We start from the raw sequence: 21,949 nt of genomic DNA on the forward strand, positions 1-21,949 counted from the left end.
CCTTCCCCCCCCCTCGTTATAATTTTGATGTATATTTTAAAAATAAATCTGTGCATAAAATGGAAATAATTGAAAAATAAATCATTGGCATAAAGCAACTTGGTTTGGGGTAGTTGCAGCCCTTTCTGCTGAACTTGATTGCTGAGAGATGGTGTCGAGCTATTTATGGCTGATTTTGCTTCAGTGCAATTATTGGGTGGGACATCTGGTCAGATGGAAGCCAATCGGGACATCACAGGGGCTGGACTTGCCTTGCAGTTGGGTGCGGCAAGGCATACGCTTGTAGCCGCAGCCTTGGTGTGATTGTATTATTGCTTCAGTCTCTCCCAGCTGGGAAGGGCTTGGCAGAGGAGAGAAAAAAGTACATTATATATAAAACAAATATTGCAACCGTGTGTGTCTGCAGTTACACATTGCAACAGTCTGCATTGTATCGTGTTGTGGGATTGCAAACAATCAGAGTCATGTCTTACCAGGGGAAGAAGAATATTCCTCGGATCACGGTAAGGATTGAGGGGCAATAATGGATGTCAGGGGGGTGGGGACGGCTGTAGGAAACGCAATGTCGCATTCACTTGCAATTTCAGGTGGAAATGCCAAGTGCGGTGGCTCGACCTCAAACCTCGCTCAGAGACACCCCGATTGCAGCATTTTCAGCCCCAATAACCGCCGCAGCTTTTTGTTTGAACGTTGTGGGGACCAAGGACAGCGACTGTGCAGTGTTCAGAGGGGATAATGGCGGTGCTTCAAGCCAGGCAGGCGGGCGAGATTTCTCCCTCCCCCTTTCTCCCTGTCTCTGATACGATTGTCAGCTCAAAGGATTAGACAACAGAAGCCCCATTCAAACACTCCTTGCAAGTAGACAAATGCATTGCAAACATCCTTTTGCAAAAATGATATAAATTACACATTTATCATTTGGCATTCCACCCCCAAAAGCATTGCAACAAAGGCGGTGTTTAATGTGACCGATTTAGATTGGGCTTTAGCAATCAGTGCAATTATTTATAGATGTTTTTAAAAAAAATTGTGCAAATATTTTTGAGTCAAAAGCACAATAGTCCTGAACTATTCTGTGTGCATTGTAAATACAAGGGTCTGAAATATTCAGGGTGGGAGTAAGTGCCTATTTTCACCTGCCTAACCCACCCACCATATTTTGACCTGAATCACAGGAATAATGCACCCTGCCTTTTAGAAATCATCAAACCAAAGCTAGCTGGCAGAATACTTCAATCTCATTGTTTGACCCCATCACAATGGTGCGTTTTTGCATTAAATGTAATTTATCTCTCGTTTTCGATCTGCAATGTAATTGTCAGAGGAGCAGGTCTCTCGCACTTAGAAGATGCTTGAGGATTTTTGTCTTTTTAAATGAATGCATCTTTTATTAAAAAAAAATCTCTTTTTCAGAGTGAGCGGATGCTGGTTAAAGGCGGAAAAATTGTCAATGATGACCAGTCTTTCTTCGCTGACATTTACATAGAAGATGGTCTGATCAAGTAAGGGGGCTTTCTTCAAGCTGTTGCAATAGGGGTTGGCGTTGGAGACACATCTTTGGGAGAAAAAATAGTGACTAAATAAGCACTTAATCTAAAAAATACGTTAAAAAAATACTAACTATCTTCTCACGTGCGCAGGCAAATTGGTGAAAATCTGATCGTGCCCGGCGGGGTTAAAATCGCCGATGCCCACGGACGCATGGTTATCCCTGGGGGCATTGATGTGCACACCCGGTTACAGATGCCCACCCGGGGCATGACCGCAGCTGATGACTTTTCGCAGGGAACAAAAGCGGCACTGGCCGGGGGCACCACCACCATCTGTAAGCTTCTCGTCTTCTGTCGCTTTTTTGTGTGTGTGTGTGTGTCGGTCTGCGTGAAATAGCGGCTTGATCGAGCTGGTTTGGAAAGGGGAAGGCAGTACACTGCACTACTGCAAGGCTCATTGATCAGCAGCTGACACAATGGATCAAATGATTTATACATGAGCAGTGCACATTGTGTCAAAGGCTGGGATGTAACACTTGCAGTTTTGTTATGTGCTGTCTAATTTTTAATATTAATCACAGATGAACGAATCTGTGGTTCAATCAGACAACTTAAAGTGTTTACACTGGAAAAGAGCACTCTTCTTCGCTGTTGCCAGCTTTAAAAAAAAATGTATGAAAAGGTCACTCTACATGGCCTTGTGTGATATTGGGTAACTCATTTTGGGCTCAAAAGGTTCCACTACTTAAGTTTTGAAAATTACTTCTTGATATGCAGATACATATTTATTCTAAGATTTAAACAAAGAAACAACACAAAAATTCTTTCCATTATTTGCTGAGGTCTACTTGTTTTCCCACCCCCTCTGATTTCTTAATTTTCATTTCTGTCTTTTAAAAAAAAATGTTCCTTTCTGATTTCTCCCCCCCACCCCCCCCCGCCCTTCTGCAAATGCAGATGGCAGGGTAACGTTCTGTGGATGCCAGCAGCACTCTAGTATTGTTGCCCAGTGACAACCCTTCCTGCACAGGAAGAATGAGCTGTCGGCTGAGGATTGAAGCAGTGGGGGTGGGGGGGGTCTGGGTCCGGGCACAGTCGATCCCAATCCTGACCCGCGCCCACAGGCGTCTCCCGGCGACATGGTTGGCATGCCGATGGGGCACAGCAGGAGCCTCGGCAATCTTATCCTCTCTTCGCCCTCCTTGTTCAGTGGAGGTTGAGGCCAGTAGCCACTCAGCACAGAGCGGCCAGGATAGAACCTGCTAACCTTCCTGGACTGTGTCACACATCACTCAGTGACTATAGCCCCTAAACCATGAGGGGGGAGGGGGCGGGGGGAAGAGAGGGGAGGTGTATGTTTTAATTTTGTGGTTTCAACAACAACCTGTATTTATATTGCGCCTTTAACGGAGTGAAACGTCCAAAGCCGCTTCACAGGAGTATTAGGAGATAAAATATTTGACACCGAGCTGCATAAGTAGAAATTACGCAGGTGACCAAAAGCTCGGTCAAAGAGGTAGATTTTAAGGAGCGTCTTAAAGGATTAGAGAGGTAGAGAGGTAGAGAGGTAGAGAGGTAGAGAGGTAGAGAGGTAGAGAGGTAGAGAGGTAGAGAGGTTTAGGGAGGGAGTTCCAGAGCTTGGGGCCCAGGCAACAGCAGGCACGGCCACTAATGGTTGAGCGATTATAATCAGGGATGCTCAAGAGGGCAGAATTAGAGGACCGCAGACATCTCGGGGAGGGTTGTGGGGCTGGAGGAGAATATGGAGATAGGGAGGGGGCGAGGCCATGGAGGGATTTGAAAATAAGGTAGAGAATTTTGAAATCGAGGCATTACTTAACCGCAAGACAATGTAGGTCAGTGAGCACAGGGGTGATGGGTGAGTGGGACTTGCTGCGAGTTAGGACATGGGCAGCCTAGTTTTGGATCACCTCTACTGTATGTAGGGTAGAATGTGGGAGGCCAGCCAGGAATGCGTTGGAATAGTCAAGTCTTGAGATAACAAAGGCATGGATGAGGGCTTCAGCAGCGGATGAGCTGAGGCAAGGGTGGTGTTCCAGAGGTGGAAATAGGCGGTCTTAGTTATGCTACGAATATGTGGTCATTTCAGGGTTAGTGGAAGATACTAAATTGCTATCATTGCAATTAAAATGGGTGCTGAAAATAAGTAGGCGTGAAATGCAGTTGCTGTCATAAATCATGCTGTATTTTTGTATTAAAAGTTATGCTTAAACGCATGGGATCTGGAGCAATTTAAATTGTATTGCTGGATTGGATTTGATGCGACAGCTCACCCTGCTCACTGTGGAAGCCCATCCAAAGATCCCCAGCTTTAAATTGCAAAAATCTGGTGATTTTCTAAATCATCTGCTCTCCTCGGTCGGGCTGTGCCAGTTATCGACTGAGCATCAAGATGGGGCCCCATGTGTTGGGGAAAGTGTCATATCCCTTGGCAGGAGAGCTTGCTTTATATATTGCCATAAGAAATAGGAGCAGGAGTCGACCATTCGGCCCCTCGAGCCTGCTCCGCCATTCAGTAAATTCATGGCTGATCTGATCCTGGCCTCAACTTCACTTTCCTGCCCGCTCCCTATAACCCTTGACTCCCCTATAGTTCAAGAAGCTGTCTATTTCAGCCTTAAATATATTCAATGACCCAGCCTCCACAGCTCTCTGGGGTAGAGAATTCCATAGATTCACGATCCTCTGAGAGGAGAAATTCCTCCTCATCTCCATCTTAAATGGGCGGCCCCTTATTCTGAGACTATGCCCTCTAGTTCTAGAGTCCCCCACAAGGGGAACCATCCTCTCAGCATCTATCTTGTCAAGCCCCCTCAGAATCTTATATGTTTCAATAAGATCACCTCTCATTCTTCTAAACTCCAATGAGCACAGGCCCAGTCTGCGCAGCCTTTCCTCATAAGACAACCCACTCATCTCAGGAATCAACCTCGTGAACCTTCTTTGAACTGCCTCCAATGCAAGTATATCACTCCTTAAATAAGGCGACCAAAACTGCACGCAGTACTCCAGGTGTGGCCTCACCAATACCCTGTACAGTTGTAGCAGGACTTCCCTACTTTTATACTCCATCTCCTTTGCAATAAAGGCCAACATTCCATTTGCCTTCCTGATTACTTGCTGTACCTGCATGCTGACTTTTTGGGCCCAAGTTTCCACATGATTTGCGCCTGATTTTTAGGAGCAACTGGTGGAGAACGGACTATCTTAGAAATCGCAATTCTCCACATTTTTTTTTCTGCAGTTCCAGTCAGGTAGAACAGTTCTACTTTGGAACAGAATTTTTTCTTCAAAAGGGGGCGTGTCCGGTCACTGACGCCTGATTTCAAAGTTTCCACAGTGAAAACGTACTCCAAACTAACTTAGAATGGAGCAAGTGAAGATTTTTGTAGAACTTAAAAAATCAGGCGCAGGTTACAAATTAGGCGTCCAGAACGAGGTGAGGGGGAAGGGAAGTCATTAAATTCTACAATAAATCCTTATTTATACTTCTATAAATATTATACAAATAAATCCAACCTGAATAAACATTTATAAGCAAAGAAAAGATTAAATAAACCATTTTCCTACCTGTGTGAAAGTGCTTCAGCCATCGTTCGTTCCCGCGGGGGGGGGGAGCCGTTCCGTTCGTTCCCGACGGCGGGCGGGGGTGGGGAGGGAAACGGCTGCCTCAACTTTCTGAGGCTTCCTGCACCTTCTCACTGCTGCAAGAAGCCTCAGTGCTGATCATGGAAGGGCAATGTGCTTTTATTAAAAAATGTTAAAAATTAAACAGCTACAAAGAACTACAAAAATGGCCGAGTGCCAATGTTTCCTTCACACTGCGCGAATGCTCCAACGCGCACGCGCAGTGTTGCCGGCAGGAAAAAAACTCATTTAAATGGTACCCGCCCCCTCCCACTTACAAAATCGGCGCGAGTGTAGGCTCCGCCCCCTGGGCGCCGCGCCAGGCAGACAAGGTGCTGCAGAACGCTCCAGAATCGCGAGGTTTTTTTTAGGCGCCGTTTTAGGCTCGAAAAACGGGCGCCCAGCTCGGAGGGGCACCCGTTTTTTTTATCGTGTGGAAACTTGGGCCCTTTGTGTTTCATGTACGGGAGCTGAGAGATTTTTTTTGTCTTGTCGATTTGCTCCCCTCCCTCCCCCTCTCTTCTCTCCAATCGGCATTAATTCCTTTTTCTGGGATCTTGTTCCCCACTTGCCTGTCACCCTCTGCCCATTCTGCCATTGCGGACCTGCTGTGCTTAATCTATATTGCCCCTGTATGTGTGTGACGTGTACAATTGTTATTTATTTCAGTTGATCATGTGGTGGCGGAGCCTGGAGTCAGTCTGATCACTGCTTTTGAACAATGGCGAGAATGGGCCGACAGCAAGACCTGCTGTGACTACTCCCTTCACGTCGACATCACGGAGTGGTATAAAGGCCTTCAGGAAGAGATGGATTTCCTGGTGAAGGAGCACGGTAAGATCTCGTGCAGTCTGTTTAAGAAATAGTTGCGAGAGTCTCCAATCTGGGCTAATAAAAATGAAAGACTTATATTTATATAGCGCCTTTCACGACCACCGGACGTCTCAAAGCGCTTCACAGTCAATGAAGTACTTTTTACAGCGTAGTCACTGTTGTAATGTGGGAAATGCGGCAGCCAATTTGCACACAGCATGCTCCCACAAACAGCAATGTGATAATGACCAGATCATCTGTTTTTTTTTTTGTTATGTTGATTGTGGGATAAATATTGGCCAGCACACCGGGGATAACTCCCCTGCTCTTCTTCGAAATAAGCCAAGGGATCTTTTACGTCCACTTGAGAGAGCAGACGAGGTCTCGGTTTGACATCTCATCCGATAGACGGCAGCTCCGCCAGTGCACTGGGAGTGTCAGCCTAGATTCTTCTGCTCCAGTGTGTGGAGTGGGACTTGAACCCACATCCTTCTGACTCTGAGGCGAGGGTGCTACCCACTGAGCCACAGCTGACACTGTGTCTGCAAAACAAATTTGTAGCTCTGCCGATGGTTCAGTGGTGGGGGCGCAGGGGGGGGGGGGGGAGAACACTGCTCTGTGCGGTGCTGGGGGGGGGGGGGGACAGTGCTCTGTGCGGTGCTGGGGGGGGGGACACTGCTCTGTGCGGTGCTGGGGGGGGGGACACTGCTCTGTGCGGTGCTGGGGGGGGGGACACTGCTCTGTGCGGTGCTGGGGGGGGGACACTGCTCTGTGCGGTGCTGGGTTGGGGGGGGGGCACTGCTCTGTGCAGTGCTGGGGGGGGGACACTGCTCTGTGCGGTGCTGGGTTGGGGGGGGGCACTGCTCTGTGCGGTGCTGGGGGGGGGACACTGCTCTGTGCGGTGCTGGGGGGGGGGACACTGCTCTGTGCGGTGCTGGGGGGGGGACACTGCTCTGTGCGGTGCTGGGTGGGGGGGGGACACTGCTCTGTGCGGTGCTGGGGGGGGGACACTGCTCTGTGCGGTGCTGGGGGGGGGGACACTGCTCTGTGCGGTGCTGGGGGGGGGACACTGCTCTGTGCGGTGCTGGGTTGGGGGGGGGCACTGCTCTGTGCGGTGCTGGGTGGGGGGGGGGACACTGCTCTGTGCGGTGCTGGAGGGGGGGGAGCGGAGACACTGCTCTGTGCGGTGCTGGGTTGGGGGGGGGCACTGCTCTGTGCGGTGCTGGGTGGGGGGGGGACACTGCTCTGTGCGGTGCTGGGGGGGGGGGGGGGACACTGCTCTGTGCGGTGCTGGAGGGGGGGGAGCGGAGACACTGCTCTGTGCGGTGCTGGGGGGGGGGGGGGAGCGGAGACACTGCTCTGTGCGGTGCTGGGGGTGGAGGGGGGGGGGGGGAGCGGAGACACTGCTCTGTGCAGTGCTGGAGGGGGGGGGGGCGCGGGGACATTACTCTGTGCGGTGCTGGGGGGGGGGGGGGACACTGCTCTGTGCGGTGCTGGGGGTGGGGGGGGGGGACACTGCTCTGTGCGGTGCTGGGGGTGGGGGGGGGGGACACTACTCTGTGCGGTGCTGGGGGCGGGGGGGGGACACTGCTCTGTGCGGTGCTGGGGGCGGGGGGGGACGACACTGCTCTGTGCGGTGCTGGGGGTGGGGGGGGGGGACACTACTCTGTGCGGTGCTGGGGGTGGGGGGGGGGGGACACTACTCTGTGCGGTGCTGGTGGGGGGGAGGGGACACTGCTCTGTGCGGTGCTGGAGGGGGACACACACACACTGCTCTGTGCAGTGCTGGGGGTGGAGGGGGTGGGGGGGAGCGGAGACACTGCTCTGTGCGGTGCTGGAGGGGGGGGGGGCGCGGGGACAGTACTCTGTGTGGTGCTGGGGCGCACAAATCAGGAAGGTTCCAGGCCTCCATCTCTGATCTGTACTGAGATAGCTTCCCCTGAGGCAGCAGTAGAGGTGCTACACTTGGTTGTTAATTCCTGCGGAATAGGGAGGGGTGGAATAAGCCAGACCTTGTTCCTGCTTCTGATCGCTATCCAATGATCTCCCTGCAGAAAAGTGGGGGCGTTAGATGAAGGCAGGATCGGGCTTGGATGAGATGTGCACGCCATGGTTGAATAGCTTGCTGATGCTCACCGACCAGACTTAGCCGTGAGGTGTGAGCGCTTGGGCGAGCTGTGGTGACTGGCTGCCGCCTGTACAAACATACAAGATTCAAGAGGGACGGGGAGAAAAGTCTGAAGGAGTTGGCAGATAGCAATGCAGTCTTGTGAGTCAGTCAGGCTTGGAACTGGGGCATTTGCTATACTTGTGCTCTCTTGAGATTGAGCTGAAGTGTCCTTCAGTCAGTTGGTAGAATAAATGAAAGGATTTTGGTTCTGCGGATTTGCACGTAACTCAAGATAACATGAAACCATTGATTGTCCCCTTTACATAATCGGAGAGTGGATCTAGCCTGGAAATAGTGGAGTTCATGAACCCATCATCAGAGGCAGTCCCTCGGAATCGAAAAAGACTTGCTTCCTCTCTAAAAGTGAGTCCTTAGGTGGCTGAACAGTCTAATACGAGAACCACAGTCCCTGTCACAAGTGGGACAGATAGTCGTTGAGGGAAAGGGAGGGTGGGACTGGTTTGCCGCACGTTCTTTCCGCTGCCTGCGCTTGTTTCTGCATGCTCTCGGCAACGAGACTCGAGGTGCTCGGCGCCCTCCCGGGTGCTCTTCCTCCACTTAGGGCGGTCTTTGCCCAGGGACTCCCAGGCGTCAGTGGGGATCTTGCACTTTAATAGGGAGGCGTTGAGGGTGTCCCTGTAACGTTTCCTCTGCCCACCTTTGGCTCGTTTGCCATGAAGGAGTTCCGAGTAGAGCGCTTGTTTTGGGAGTCTTGTGTCAGGCATGGGAACTATGTGGCCTGCCCAGCGGAGCTGATCGAGTGTGGTCAGTGCTTCAATGCTGGGGATGTTGGCCTGGTCGAGGACGCTAACGTTTGTGCGTCTGTCCTCCCAGGGGATTTGCAGGATCTTGCGGAGACATCGCTGGTGGTATTTCTCCAGCTGGCCACGGCTCAGTCCAGGAAGAGTGACTGCATCCTGCATGTGTCTCGGTGGTCCTGATAAGAAAGAAAGACTTTTATATAGCGTTTATATAGCGGCTTTTGCGACCTCAGGACATTCTAAAGCACTTTACAGCCAATGAAGTACTTTTGAAGTGCAGTCACTGTTGTAATGTGGGAAACGAGGCAGCCAATTTGAGCACAGCAAGCTCCCACAAACAGCAACGTGATGATGACCAGATAATCTGTTTTTAGTGATGTTGATTGAGTGATAGATATTGGCCCAGGACACCGGGAATAGCTCCCCTGCTCTTCTTCCAAATAGTGCCATGGGATCTTTTACGTCCACCTGAGAGAGCAGACGGGACTTCGGTTTAACGTCTGATCCGAAAGACGGCACTTCTGACAGTGCAGCGCTCCCTCAGCACTGCACTGGAGTGTTGGGCCTCGATTTTTGTGCTCGAGTCTCTGGATCGGGACTTGAACCCACAACCTTCTGACTCCGAGGCGAGAGTGTTGCCCACTGAGCGAGATCTGAGTTGAGACCACTTCCACCAGAGGTCATTGTGAACACAGTTGCGTGCCACTCACTTGGAGAATCACAAGACCATCATGACTGAGTGGGGTCAAGATTTGAGTCATGATGTTTTCTTTGCCACTAATTAAAGTTTATTGAGAACATTGGTAATTAGCGTCTGACATCATGGGACACGGAACAAAGTGGACAGAATTTTAAGACTCAAACTCGTATCTGTCCTTCTACAACAACAACTTGTATTTATATAGCACCTTTAATGTCAAAAATGTCCCAAGGCGCTTCATAAAACAAAAAAATAAATTTGATACCGAGCCAGATAAGAAGAAATTACGGCAGATGACCATAAGCTTGGTCAAAGAGGTAGGTTTTAAGGAGCGTCCTGAAGAAGGGTAGAGAGATAGAGCGGTTTAAGGAGGCAGTTCCGTAGCTCGGGGCCTAGGCAGCTGAAGGCATGGCTGAGCGATTATAATCAGGGATGCTCAAGAGGCCAGAATTAAAGAGCGCAGACATCACTGGGGGTGGTGGGGTTGCGATGCTGGAGGAGATTACAGAGATGGGGAGGGGCGAGGGCCATGAAGGGATTTGTAAACAAGGATGAGAATTTTGAAATCGAGGCGTTGCTTAACCGGGAGCCAATGTAGGTCAGCGAGCACAGGGGGTGATGGGTGAACGGGACTTGGTGCGAGTTAGGACACGGGCTGCTGAGTTTTGGATCACCTCAAGTTTATGTAATGGAGAATGTGGGAGGCCAGCCAGGCCAGAAATTTGAGAAATGTCTGGGTCCATTACTTCATAAATGACATTAATCACTCGACTGGAAAAATGTATTGTAGGACTGAATGGAAATATAAAATAAGAGATTGGAGGTGCAGTACAACGTCTCAAATCCGGTAACCTCGGGACAGAGACTGTGCCGGTTTTCGTGTTTTGCCGGATTTTGGACCTCGCTGTTGGCACTCCTCGCCGCCCACCGATCCTCTGCTCCTCACCAATTCCCTGGCCCCCTGGCGCTGCGTTTTTTTTTTACCAGTTTTCTCGTCCCTCGCCGCCCGATGTTACCACCTTGGCCGCCTCAAAAATGTCCGGTTTTTGGGCAGTTGCGGTTTTCGGGTTCGGGATGTTGTGCCTGCAGTAGAAAACCTCTAGTGAGGTGTGTGACCCTACGAGAGGAATACTTTGGCCTTTGCTGTTCACACAGGGAGTTACAAAATCCACTTCAAGGTGAACAGTCTCCCGCTGATGAAATAATGCTAATCCCTGTCCTTTTGGAGTTGTTCCTGGGCAGGGGTCTGTTGCTTCAAGAGAGGAAGAGCAGAGAACATCCCAAGAGAGAAATATTTTGAAAATGTCTGCTCTCAAGCTGAGTTTAGGTACCAGCGTTAAAGGATAAAGTGAGAAGGTGACTGAGGTGCATTGTAGGCTAACTGTTTATCTCCAGTTTGTAAAGTTTTGGATTTTGTGACCATTCAATGACACACTTGAGTATTCCACTGCTCTCCTGGCCACCATATGTACACTTGAGCTCATCAAAAACTCGGCTGCCCGTGTCCTAACTTGCACCAAGTCCCGCTCACCCATCACCCCTGTGCTTGCTGATCTACATAGACTCCCAGGATTGGCAATGCCTCAGTTTTAAAATTTTCATCCTTGTTTTCAAATCCCTCCATGGCCTCGCCCGCTCCCGATCTCTGTAATCTCCTCCAGCCCTACAACCCCCCCGAGATCTCTGCTCTCCTCCAAATCTGGCCTCTTGAGCATCCCTGATAATTGGTGGCCGTGCCTTCAATTGCCTAGGCCCCAACCTCTGGAACTCCCTCCCTAAACCTCTCCGCTTCTCTAACTCCCTTTCCTCCTTTAAGACGCTCCTTAAAACCTACCTCTTTGACCAAGCTTTTGCTCATCTGCTTTAATATCTCCTTATGTGGCTTGGTGTTAAATTTTGTTTGAAACGCTCCTTGGGAGGTTATACTTTATGAAAGGTGCTATATAGATCTGGTTGTACCTTTCCCAAGGTTCCTGACCAGGAGCTGCTTAGCAATGGCAATAAAGCCTTAAATTGAGGAGAAGATTTGTTTGACCAAACCTTGTAAGGGTGCATATTTATATCGAATTAGAGAAATAAAGACGAGATCGCAGACACCTTCTTGCAAGCTCAAACAAAGTCTCCATGGCCAACATCACACTAGTGACAGACTCCAAATGCCCCTGACCAGGAATGACCCCAGCCTTGTCACTGAGTGCTCCCACCCAAACATAATGGCCCAGAAATCCCGGTTTCTCCTTCCCACGGGCATTCGTTTGGATTTTAGAAAAAGTCGTACTTACCTGTACCTGCTGCGCCCACTCGAGATCCCGGTCCTGAGGCCTCCACTGACTGCGCTTTGCAGCGCGTACACATCAGGACATGCGCAGGGCTGGAGCTGCAGTCACATGGCTCTGGGCAGCCAATCACATTGAAGTATGTTCTCATTCATAATAATGGGAACTCCGTAAGTTGGAGTTCCCATTATTATGAATGAGAACCCCCCCCCCCCAAGCACACAAAACCAATATAAAAAATATATTTAACATTAATTTAAATTAGTTATTTATGTATTATAAAAAAAATATTTTTCCGATTTTAAAAAAAAATGTTTTTTTTAATTATGCTTTAAAATAAATTTAATGTAGTGGGCAGGGTTTTTAAATTTTATTTTTTATGTTTTAAGTGGGCTATGCACCTGCTTTTACCAGGCGCAAGAGTTTTCAGGACATCCGCTGGGCAAGATATGGGTAAATCCCGCAATCTTGCCCGTGCAAATATCCTCGTTCCCGAGATGCGGATGATCTGTCAGGCTCCAGCTTGACAGATCGGAAAAGCCAGTTTTCAGCGCATGCGCATTTGTGATGCCTTCCCGGGTCCGTATCGACCCGGGAGGCCGGGATTTCTGGGCCATTGACCTGTATATGGTCTTCAGTGTATGTACCTTGCAAATATCAGGTATTCTATAATGTAGCATTTACCCCTTGATTAAACCAAGTGTAGGGACAGCGCCCAATCTTTTTGTGCAGCAAAGTAATGTATTTTTTAAAAAGAATCTGGTCAGGCAGCTGTTCCTCTGGTTCTGGCAGCGTGGGTGTGCACTGCAAAAGATCTCCATTTAATGGCACTTGTCTCCCAGAGGCCTGGCCACCAAACTGCACAAGGTAAGAATAATGTCGTATTATTGATGTGACACAGGAAACTGGAAGCAAAGCACGCTTACATCTTTCCAATCCTTTCCATCAGGTGTGAACTCCTTTCTTGTCTATATGGCCTACAAGGAACGCTACCAGGTCTCGGACGCCCAGGTAAGGCAACAATAGAAGGGCAGAAACAGGCTGGAAAACAAAATTGCACGACCGTGACAACTTCTCGTGATGTTTCTCTCCTTTTTTTAACCTGCAGATGTACGAGGCCCTGAGTGCAATCCGTGACATGGGTGCCATTGCTCAAGTTCACGCCGAAAATGGTGATATTATTGCCGAGGTATTCTAGTTGTGAAGTGGTAACTCCATGAACGTTACGTTTTCTAAAACAGTATTGCAGTTGCAATGACAAAACGGCCTCTCCTGCATTCTGAGGGCACCATTTTGTAGTTGTAATGTATTTGCTTCAGGGGCTCTTTGCTTAACAATTCATAGCAACACATTGCTATTAAGAACTAGTTGGTTTATTAGCAAAGGTTTAACAATCACACGACCCATTACCAGTGCAGCCACCAGGCTCACAACTGCATACCTCATCGTGGATGACCGAGACCCAATTGGCTGGGGTTTTATTGAGTCTTAATAATAATAATAACTTTTATTTATATAGCGCCTTTAATGTAGTAAAACGTCCCAAGGCGCTGAAACAAGTCCCAAGAGTCTTGTGAATATCACCTGACTGGCTAAGCCACTCCCAAGCTCTACAAACTTGTGAGCATATTCATATACATTACAGTAGTGAACTAGGTTAAGCAGTCGGTATTTAGACACTTGGAATTTGTGTTGGAATCCAACCCAGCCTGACTTGAATGAAAGTTTCCTCTCTCTTTAATGTACGACTTCCAATGAGTTTGGGTTACCCTTGACCCGATTCATAGCAACATGGGAACAGGAGTAGGCCATTCAGCCCCTCGAGCCTGTTCTGCCATTCACTGATGATACGGCTGATCTGTATCTTAACTCCATCCATCTGCCTTAACTCTATATTCATAAATGGATCTGCATTCACAGCACAAAATGATTCACAACCCAGGGAGGGAGTTCCATGCAGACTATTAATATTATTATTTGAATATTATCTGAATGGCAGCAGATTAGGAAAAGGGGAGGTGCAACGAGACCTGGGTGTCATGGTTCATCAGTCATTGAAAGTTGGCATGCAGGTACAGCAGGCGGTGAAGAAGGCAAATGGTATGTTGACCTTCATAGCTAGGGGATTTGAGTACAGGAGCAGAGAGGTCTTACTGCAGTTATACAGGGCCTTGGTGAGGCCTCACCTGGAATATTGTGTTCAGTTTTGGTCTCCTAATCTGAGGAAGGACATTCTTGCTATTGAGGGAGTGCAGCAAAGATTCACCAGACTGATTCCCGGGATGGCTGGACTGACATATGAGGAGAGACTGGATCAACTGGGCCTTTATAAACTGGAGTTTAGAAGGATGAGAGGGAATCTCATAGAAACATATAAGATTCTGACGGGACTGGATAAGTTAGATGCGGGAAGAATGTTCCCGATGTTGGGGAAGTCGAGAACCAGGGGACACAGTCTTAGGATAAGGGGTAGGCCATTTAGGACTGAGATGAGGAGAAACTTCTTCACTCAGATAGTTGTTAACCTGTGGAATTCCCTGCCGCAGAGAGTTGTTGATGCCAGTTCATTGGATATATTCAAGAGGGAGTTCGATATGGCACTTACGGCTAAAAGGATCAAGGGGTATGGAGAGAAAGCAGGAAAGGGGTACTGAGGGAATGATCAGCCATGATATTGAATGGTGGTACAGGCTCGAAGGACCGACAGGCCTATTCCTGCACCTATTTTCCATGTTTCTATGTTTCTATGTAAACCGAATGCTTACGAACTTCTTTATTCTAAATTTTCACTATTTAGACAGAACTAAAGGATCTTCAGACGGACTCTGCTTTTATCTGCTTAATTTCCTTATAGGTGATAGCAGGTGAATTTTAAAGATATGACTGAAGAGTGCAAGGGATGAACCCGCCACAACTTTAGGACAGCCCTGAGCTGTTTCTATGGATACTGGCTTTTAAAAACAAAACTACATTTGAAGCCAACACAAGAACATAAGAAATAGGAGCAGGAATAGGCCATATTGTCCCTCGAGCCTGTTCCGCCATTTAATAAGATCACGGCTGATCTGATCTTGGCCTCAACTCCACTTCCCTGCCCCCTCCCCATAACCCTTGACTCCCTTATCGCTCAAAAATCTGTCTATCTCTACCTTAAATATATTCAATGACCCAGCCTCCACAGCTCTCTGGGGCAGAGAATTCCAAAGATTCACAACCCTCTGATAGAAGAAATTCTTCCTCATTTCCGTCTTAAATGGACTGCATTACAAATTCAGAGAAACCATTTTGATTTTGACTCAAACTGGTCTCAGCCATTCATCAATTCCCACCCCTTTGTTAATGCCTGTAAAATACAGGACCTGGCATTCACACTGAGCACTTCAACATAACCAACTGACTAAGTTCGTAAGAACTGTCTGCTTTGGAGTAAAGAAAGAGAATTGCCTTTCGAGACCATGTTCGGAAGAATGCTGCTTATTTAATACACCACAGATAAAAGTATTGTGCTGAGCAAGAAGCCTGGCCCATGTGTCCTATGCCTAGTCCCGAGGACGCTGAGTGCCCACAATCTCTGTTCCCTAGCCACTGCCTCCATCCCTGTCCCTGGCAACGGTCTGGAGCTGAACCACACTGTTTGACCCCGAGATAAGCTTCTGACCTCATATCCGCGTCATCGCTAAAACCACCTGTTTCCGCCTCCATAACATCGCCTGTCTCCACCCCTGCCTCAGCTCATCCGCTGCTGAAACTCTCATCCATGCATTTGTTACCTCTAGACTTGACTATTCCAACGCACTCCCACATTCTACCCGACGTAAACTAGAGGTGATCCAAAACTCAGCAGCCCGTGTCCTAACTCGCCCCAAGTCCCGCTCACCCATCATCCCTGTGCTCGCTGACCTACATTGGCTGCCGGTTAAGCCTCGATTTTAAAATTCTCATCCTTGTTTTCAAATTTTCAAATCCCTCCATAGCCTCGCCCCTCCCTATCTCTGTAATCTCTTCCAGTCCTACAACTCCCCGATATCTGCGCTCCTCCAATTTTGACCTCTTGAGCATCCCCTGTTTTAATCGCTCCACCGCTAGCGGTTGTGCCTGCATCTGTCTGGGCCCTAAGCTCTGGAATTTCCTCACTAAACCTCCCTACCTCTCTATCCTCCTTTTAAGACGTTCCTCAAAACCTACATCTTTTTGACCAAGCTTTTGTCCTAATTTCTCGTGACGTGGCTCGGAGTGAAATTTTGTTTGATGATCGCTCCTGTGAAGCGCCTTGGGCCGCTCGACTACGTTAAAGGCGCTATATAAATGCAGGCTATTGTTGTAATTGCTCTTCTGTTGCCCTGGCTGCCTTTAACTAATTCAGCAGAGAGTGGGGATCAAACCTGGAACATTCTCTGCATCACGTTGGATAGCACGCCTGAGGAACAGCCAACGGTTTGAGGGGATTCTGAAACTAAGGCGGGTAAATGGAGTTTAGATACAGGTTCACCATGATCTAATTGAATGGCGGAACATGCTCGAGGGGCTGAAGGGCCTCCTCCTGTTGCTATGTTCCGATGTTGCTGCTGACTAGAAAGTGTTTGATAATGGGAAAATATTTAGAGTTGTGTGACTGATCTGCACAGTCTGATGTTTCTGCAATCCTTTTCCCTGAGCGCTCGTTGGGACTATATTTAGCACAAATGCTTAAAAAGAGGACATTGATCCTACCAGCAGCCTGCTTCACAATCCGAGTACCATCAATTCACACAGGAACATGTCCTTAAGGACTGCCATTGCATTCGGCACTATCGCAAGCTACACGAACGTTACACGCAGCTTTTCCACATGAGAGACAGAAAAAAATAAAGCACTAGCGAAATAAAATGGCTAAATGGCTGGAAATGCTCAGTAATAACATAAGAACATAAGTAATAGGAACAGGAATTGGCTATACGGCCCCTTGAGCCTGCTCCGCCATTCAATAAGATCATGGCTGATCTGATCATGGACTCAAGTCCACTTCCCTGCCCGCTCCCCATAACCCCCTATTCCCTTATCGGTTAAGAAACTGCCTATCTCTGTCTTAAATTTATTCAATGTCCAGCTTCCACAGCTCTCTGGGGCAGTGAATTCCACAGATTTACAACCCTCTGAGAGAAGAAATTCCTCCTCCATATGAGTTTTAAATGGGCGGCCCCTTATTCGAAGATTAGGCCCCCTAGTATGTCAGTCAGCGTCTTGAAAACAGTCACGCCAGCAATTGAACCACATCGAGTTATAGGCCTCTGCTGCCTCTCTCACAGGTTGGCTGAAAGATGCACTTAACACCAATAGCTGATTAAAAATTCGATCTTGGACAGCAGAGTTCCAGTTAAACTGATCTGCTCGACTGACCCGAGGAGTGATGGAATTTGTTGGCCGAAATCTGTTGCCGGCCACCTTTGGCCGCAAGTCACAGAATAACTGAAATGCACAGCAGGTGTGGGGTTCCAGGCTCGCTCCTGTTCCTGGACACCAAATCCCAGTTGACCCCCCCCCCCATCCCATGCAATAGCGAGGAAGTCCGGCATTGTGAGCAGTGTCATCTTTCCTAGAGGTTACCCCAACTGGACGCACAGTTGCCAGAGGAAGCAGTAGCTGTCAAAACTCCCTCCGCGCCGCACTGGGAGTGTCAGCCTAGATTTTTGTGCTCAAGTCCCCAGAGTGGGACTCGAACCCACAACCCTCTGACTCAGAGGCGAGGGTGCTACCTCGCTGAGCCACGGGCACAAGAACTGAGTTATGCAATTTCTATATTCGTTACCCTCTTAAGATTGCACGGGCTGTTTTGTGACACTGCACCCTAACCGCCACGCGTCCTGTTACAGGAACAACAGAGGATTCTCGCACTGGGCATCACTGGACCAGAAGGCCATGTATTGAGCAGGCCGGAGGAGGTAAGAGGCTCGGTTTTTAAATACAGGGATAACCGTCGGATCCACTCCAGATAATTTGTGACTTCTAGTAGAGTGTTTATTGTCCCCCGCCTCCCCCTCCCCCCACCCCCCCCCTTAAAACATGATCTGGCTCAATACAGCTGGAATGAAGTCCAGTTGTAAGCTTTTTTTCAAACAAGAGACCAAACTTGCACAATGAAACAGGGATCGTCTGACAGAAGTTCAACCACCTAGCACGTCTCGAGGGAGGGAAGCATGAGGGGCAATTTAGGGTCAGCGGAAAGACATATCCTGTGCCAAATAATTGGGGAGCATGCCTCCATTAATTCCCCCCCCCCCCACCACCTCGCACACCATTGGTTTACTGATGGAGGACTTAAATGCATTGTTTCTCCGAGTGAAAGGGCAAGGGGCTTTGATTCCAGGCCTTCAGTGCTCTCTGTGGACATCCCTGTTCCCGTATTTACTTTTCCTTTCACGAGGGGAAAGAAAGACTTGCATTTCTATAGCGCCTTTCACGACCACCGGACGTCTCAAATCACTTTACAGCCAATGAAATACTTTTGGAGTGTAGTCACTGTTGTAATGTGGGAAATGCGGCAGCCAATTTGCACACAGCAAGCTCCCACAAACAGCAATGTGATAATGACCAATTGATCTGTTTTTGTTATGTTGATTGAGGGATAGATATTGGCCCAGGACACCAGGGATAACTCCCCTGCTCTTCTTCAAAATAGAACCATGGGATCTTTTACGTCCACCTGAGAGGAGACGGGGCTTCGGTTTAACATCTTATCCGAAAGACGGCACCTCCGACAGTGCAGCGCTCCCTCAGCACTGCACTGGAGTGTCAGCCTAGATTTTTGTGCTCAAGTCCCTGGAGTGGGACTCGAACCCACAACCTTCTGACTCCGAGGCAAGTGTGCTGCCCACTGAACTAAAAGGAGGGAAGCAATGGGCCATAGCCCTTGCTGGGCTTCCTCGGAGAGTGATCTGGGCTACTGCTGGTGTGCATCTGTGCCTTGCCGTTGAGTGACTCGGCAGTTTGATGCTCGAGCATAGATTGAATGGAACCTCTCCTTGTTTTCCATGGTGCCAATGACGACGTTTTGTGGTTGTGCACCGTGGCGATTCCCACTTTATAACGGGGCACCGCTGTGCTGGGTGGAGGTGAGACACTGAGCAGAGCCATGGGCGGAGGAGGAGGAGAGGGAGACCGCTGTCTTGAGGCTCTTGCAGCATTGTTTGAATCCTGCGAACAGACCGCTGAAATAATCTTCTTGGTTGGGTGAAAATTGAGGAATGTCTGCCAATTAATATCTTTTTAAAGAAAGCAGAGCTGGCCGAATATCTGGTGGCGATGGGGAGTGAGGGTTATATGGATGGGTAGAGTTAGCGACCAGCGTTCCCGTTAAATTGTGTGGCCGTACAGCGCTCTGGAGGTCACACTCGGGCTGTTAAATGGAAAAAACCGTGCGCGCGCCGACATTTGGACTGCGCACCCCCTTAAAGGGGCCGCGCACCCCCTTTAAGGGGCCGTGCAACCCCCCAAAATGAGAGGGAATATTGGTAGCAACGGTCGAATGTCATGTGCAGCGGGAAGGGGGCAGGTCTGGGATGATTAATGGGGGTCATGTGTTGTGTTGCTGGAGAGAACTTGGGTCAGGTCCATGCCTTGGGAGCCTGTACAGTACGTGGACTGAGAGCACTGAGTCAATGTGTCTTCTGTTCCACTCTTCTGTTTGTCAGTGTGTTGAATGCAATGCTGACTAGGAGGTTTTTTTTTTGTGTGTGGTCCTTAATGTTTTCATCTGTGCAGGTTGAGGCAGAAGCTGTGAATCGGGCCATCACCATTGCAAATCAAACCAACTGCCCGCTCTATGTGACCAAGGTGATGAGTAAGACTGCTGCTGATATCATTGCTCAAGCCAGGAAGAAAGGTATGTGTTGGCCATCCGCCCGAGTCAGGAAGGTTGTGCTTTCACCTCCACCAATGAGGTGCTACTCACTGAGTCACGGCTATTAGGATTGTTCCACATTATTTCCAGCGTAGTATATTCAAGTCAGTGTCTAAAAAATCTATCGATCTCTATCATCATCATAGGCGGTCCATCGAACGAGGGTGACTTGCTTCCACACCAAAAGGGATGAGTTCACAGTGTTTCAATAGAGGACCCGATATTCCAGTTCTGAACTCCAGGGGTGGAAGATGCCTATGTGTGGATTATTTTAACGTGGGGTGGCCGTTGCACACCAGCCATCACACAGGCTTGACAGAGCTCGGCCTTTATCCAGTGGCATGGGTAAACCAGGATGACTGGAGACCTACTCTGCTGCATGGACCTAGTGCGCGCACACGTCGCGGTGCAGTACTGTATGTAGTTTGGACATCAAGGGAATCAAAGGATATGGGGATAGTGCAGGAAAGTGGAGTTGAGGTCGAAGATCAACCGTGATCTCATTGAATGGCTGAGCAGGCTCAATGGGCCGAATGGCCGACTCCTGCTCCTATTTGTTATGTTCTTCTCATGGATTGGAATTGAGTTGAGAAGAATGCACCAATTTAATTGCACTGGTCATGGATTTAAACGTTGAGCTTCTATTCCGACCCCACGCGAGCACAGTTTATATTCTGCTCTCTCGCTCCTTTTGTTTGGTTTCGGCCTGAAAATAATGTAATTGCAACCTCCTGTATTGGATTCTCAGCAGCCAGCACATATTGCAGGCTGGGCAATTTACTGAGTGCAAACTCCAATCTCAAACTGCCGCCTAAGCAGCAGTAGCAGCCAAGGATGCGATTGTAGTTACGTATGCATATTGGGTGCCAACATTTGCAAAGAGAATCAATAATTTCTTGCTTAGTAGGTAGAATCGATTTCCCTTGGCAAGTGGTTCCAGTCAGGGGAAACATCCTCCCGGCACCGACCCTCTCACGTCCCTTAAGAATTTTACATATTTCATGAGATATGGAGGCACTGGAGAGGGTGCAGGGAAGATTTACAAGGATGATATCAGAAATGCGAGGGTATACATATCAGGAAAGGATGAACAGGCTGGGTCTCTTTTCTCTTTGAAAAAAGAAGGCTGAGTGGGTGACCTAATAGAGGTCTTTAAAATTCTGAAAGGTTACAGTGGATACAGAGAGAATGTTTCCACTTGTGGGGAAGAGCATAACCAGAGGCCATCAATATAAGATAGTCACCAAGAAATCCAATGGGGAATTCAGAAGAAATTTCTTTACCCAGAGAGCGGTGAGAATGTGGAACTCGCTGCCACAGGGAGTGGTTGAGGCGAATAGTATCGATGCATTTAAGGGGAGGTGAAACAAGCATATGAGGGAGAAGGGAATAGAGGGTTATGCTGATATTTAGATGAGGAAAGATGGGAGGAGGCTCGAGTGGAGCATAAGTGCCAGCATGGACTGGTTGGGCTGAATGGCCTGTTTCTGTGCCGAATAAACTATGAGGTTGCCTCTCATTCTTCTAAACCCTGGAGAATATCGTCCTGGTCTACTTGATCTTTGACCTCAACACTTTTACATAGTCCTGAATAATTGTCCATTCTTTCATCAATCCTCTGAAGTCCTTCTCTGTCCAAATGTCTGTTCCAATCCTAGTTCATATTTCAACTTGCCAACTTTCTAATCCCTTCCCCAGTTTTGTTTCAAATTCCAGGTCCCTAGTTCGAGAACCTTTTCTGACGAGGATCTTGGGGGGTCCTTCAGTTATGGTCATCGGACAGACGGAGCTGAGGCTTGAGAATCGACGATGTTCTCCCAATTCAATCCTGTATAAATAATGTTAACCTTTGCCCCACAGGCACTGTTGTGTATGGAGAGCCAATCACTGCGAGCCTTGGCACCGATGGGTCTCATTACTGGAGCAAGAACTGGGCCAAGGCGGCTGCTTTCGTGACTTCTCCTCCGCTGAGCCCTGACCCGACCACCCCGGACTATCTGAACTCCTTACTGTCTTGGTACGTGTTTGGTGCAGCTTGCCAAGTCACTTGTATAATTCATTTGCTTCATGGGTTCTTTGCTTAAGAATTCATAGCAAGACATTGCTATTAAGAACTAGTTGGTTTATTAGCAAAAGGTTTAACAATCACACGACACATTACCAGTTCATCCACCAGGCTCACAACCACTTGCCTCATCGTGGATCCCCCGAACCC

General features: G+C 48.6%; 1 protein-coding gene across 2 annotated transcripts in view; it reads left to right on the forward strand.

The window, feature by feature from the left end:
• The first annotated feature begins 275 nt into the window (after nt 1-275).
• LOC139235014 (dihydropyrimidinase-related protein 2) overlaps nt 276-21,949 on the forward strand; it is a 34,194-nt gene continuing 12,520 nt past the window's right edge. Inside the window, exons 1-9 of one of the 2 annotated variants that reach the window (XM_070866093.1) lie at nt 276-503; nt 1,414-1,502; nt 1,641-1,825; nt 5,808-5,972; nt 12,808-12,869; nt 12,967-13,047; nt 17,708-17,776; nt 19,596-19,716; nt 21,595-21,751. In XM_070866093.1, coding sequence (XP_070722194.1) covers nt 465-503; nt 1,414-1,502; nt 1,641-1,825; nt 5,808-5,972; nt 12,808-12,869; nt 12,967-13,047; nt 17,708-17,776; nt 19,596-19,716; nt 21,595-21,751 — 968 coding nt within the window. In that variant the 5' untranslated portion in view covers nt 276-464. The remainder of the gene's footprint in view (nt 504-1,413; nt 1,503-1,640; nt 1,826-5,807; nt 5,973-12,807; nt 12,870-12,966; nt 13,048-17,707; nt 17,777-19,595; nt 19,717-21,594; nt 21,752-21,949) is intronic. The other variant, XM_070866092.1, reaches the window with a different exon arrangement.

This window comes from Pristiophorus japonicus, chromosome 22 (assembly GCF_044704955.1).
Source record: "Pristiophorus japonicus isolate sPriJap1 chromosome 22, sPriJap1.hap1, whole genome shotgun sequence".
NCBI classification, from domain to species: domain Eukaryota; kingdom Metazoa; phylum Chordata; class Chondrichthyes; family Pristiophoridae; genus Pristiophorus; species Pristiophorus japonicus.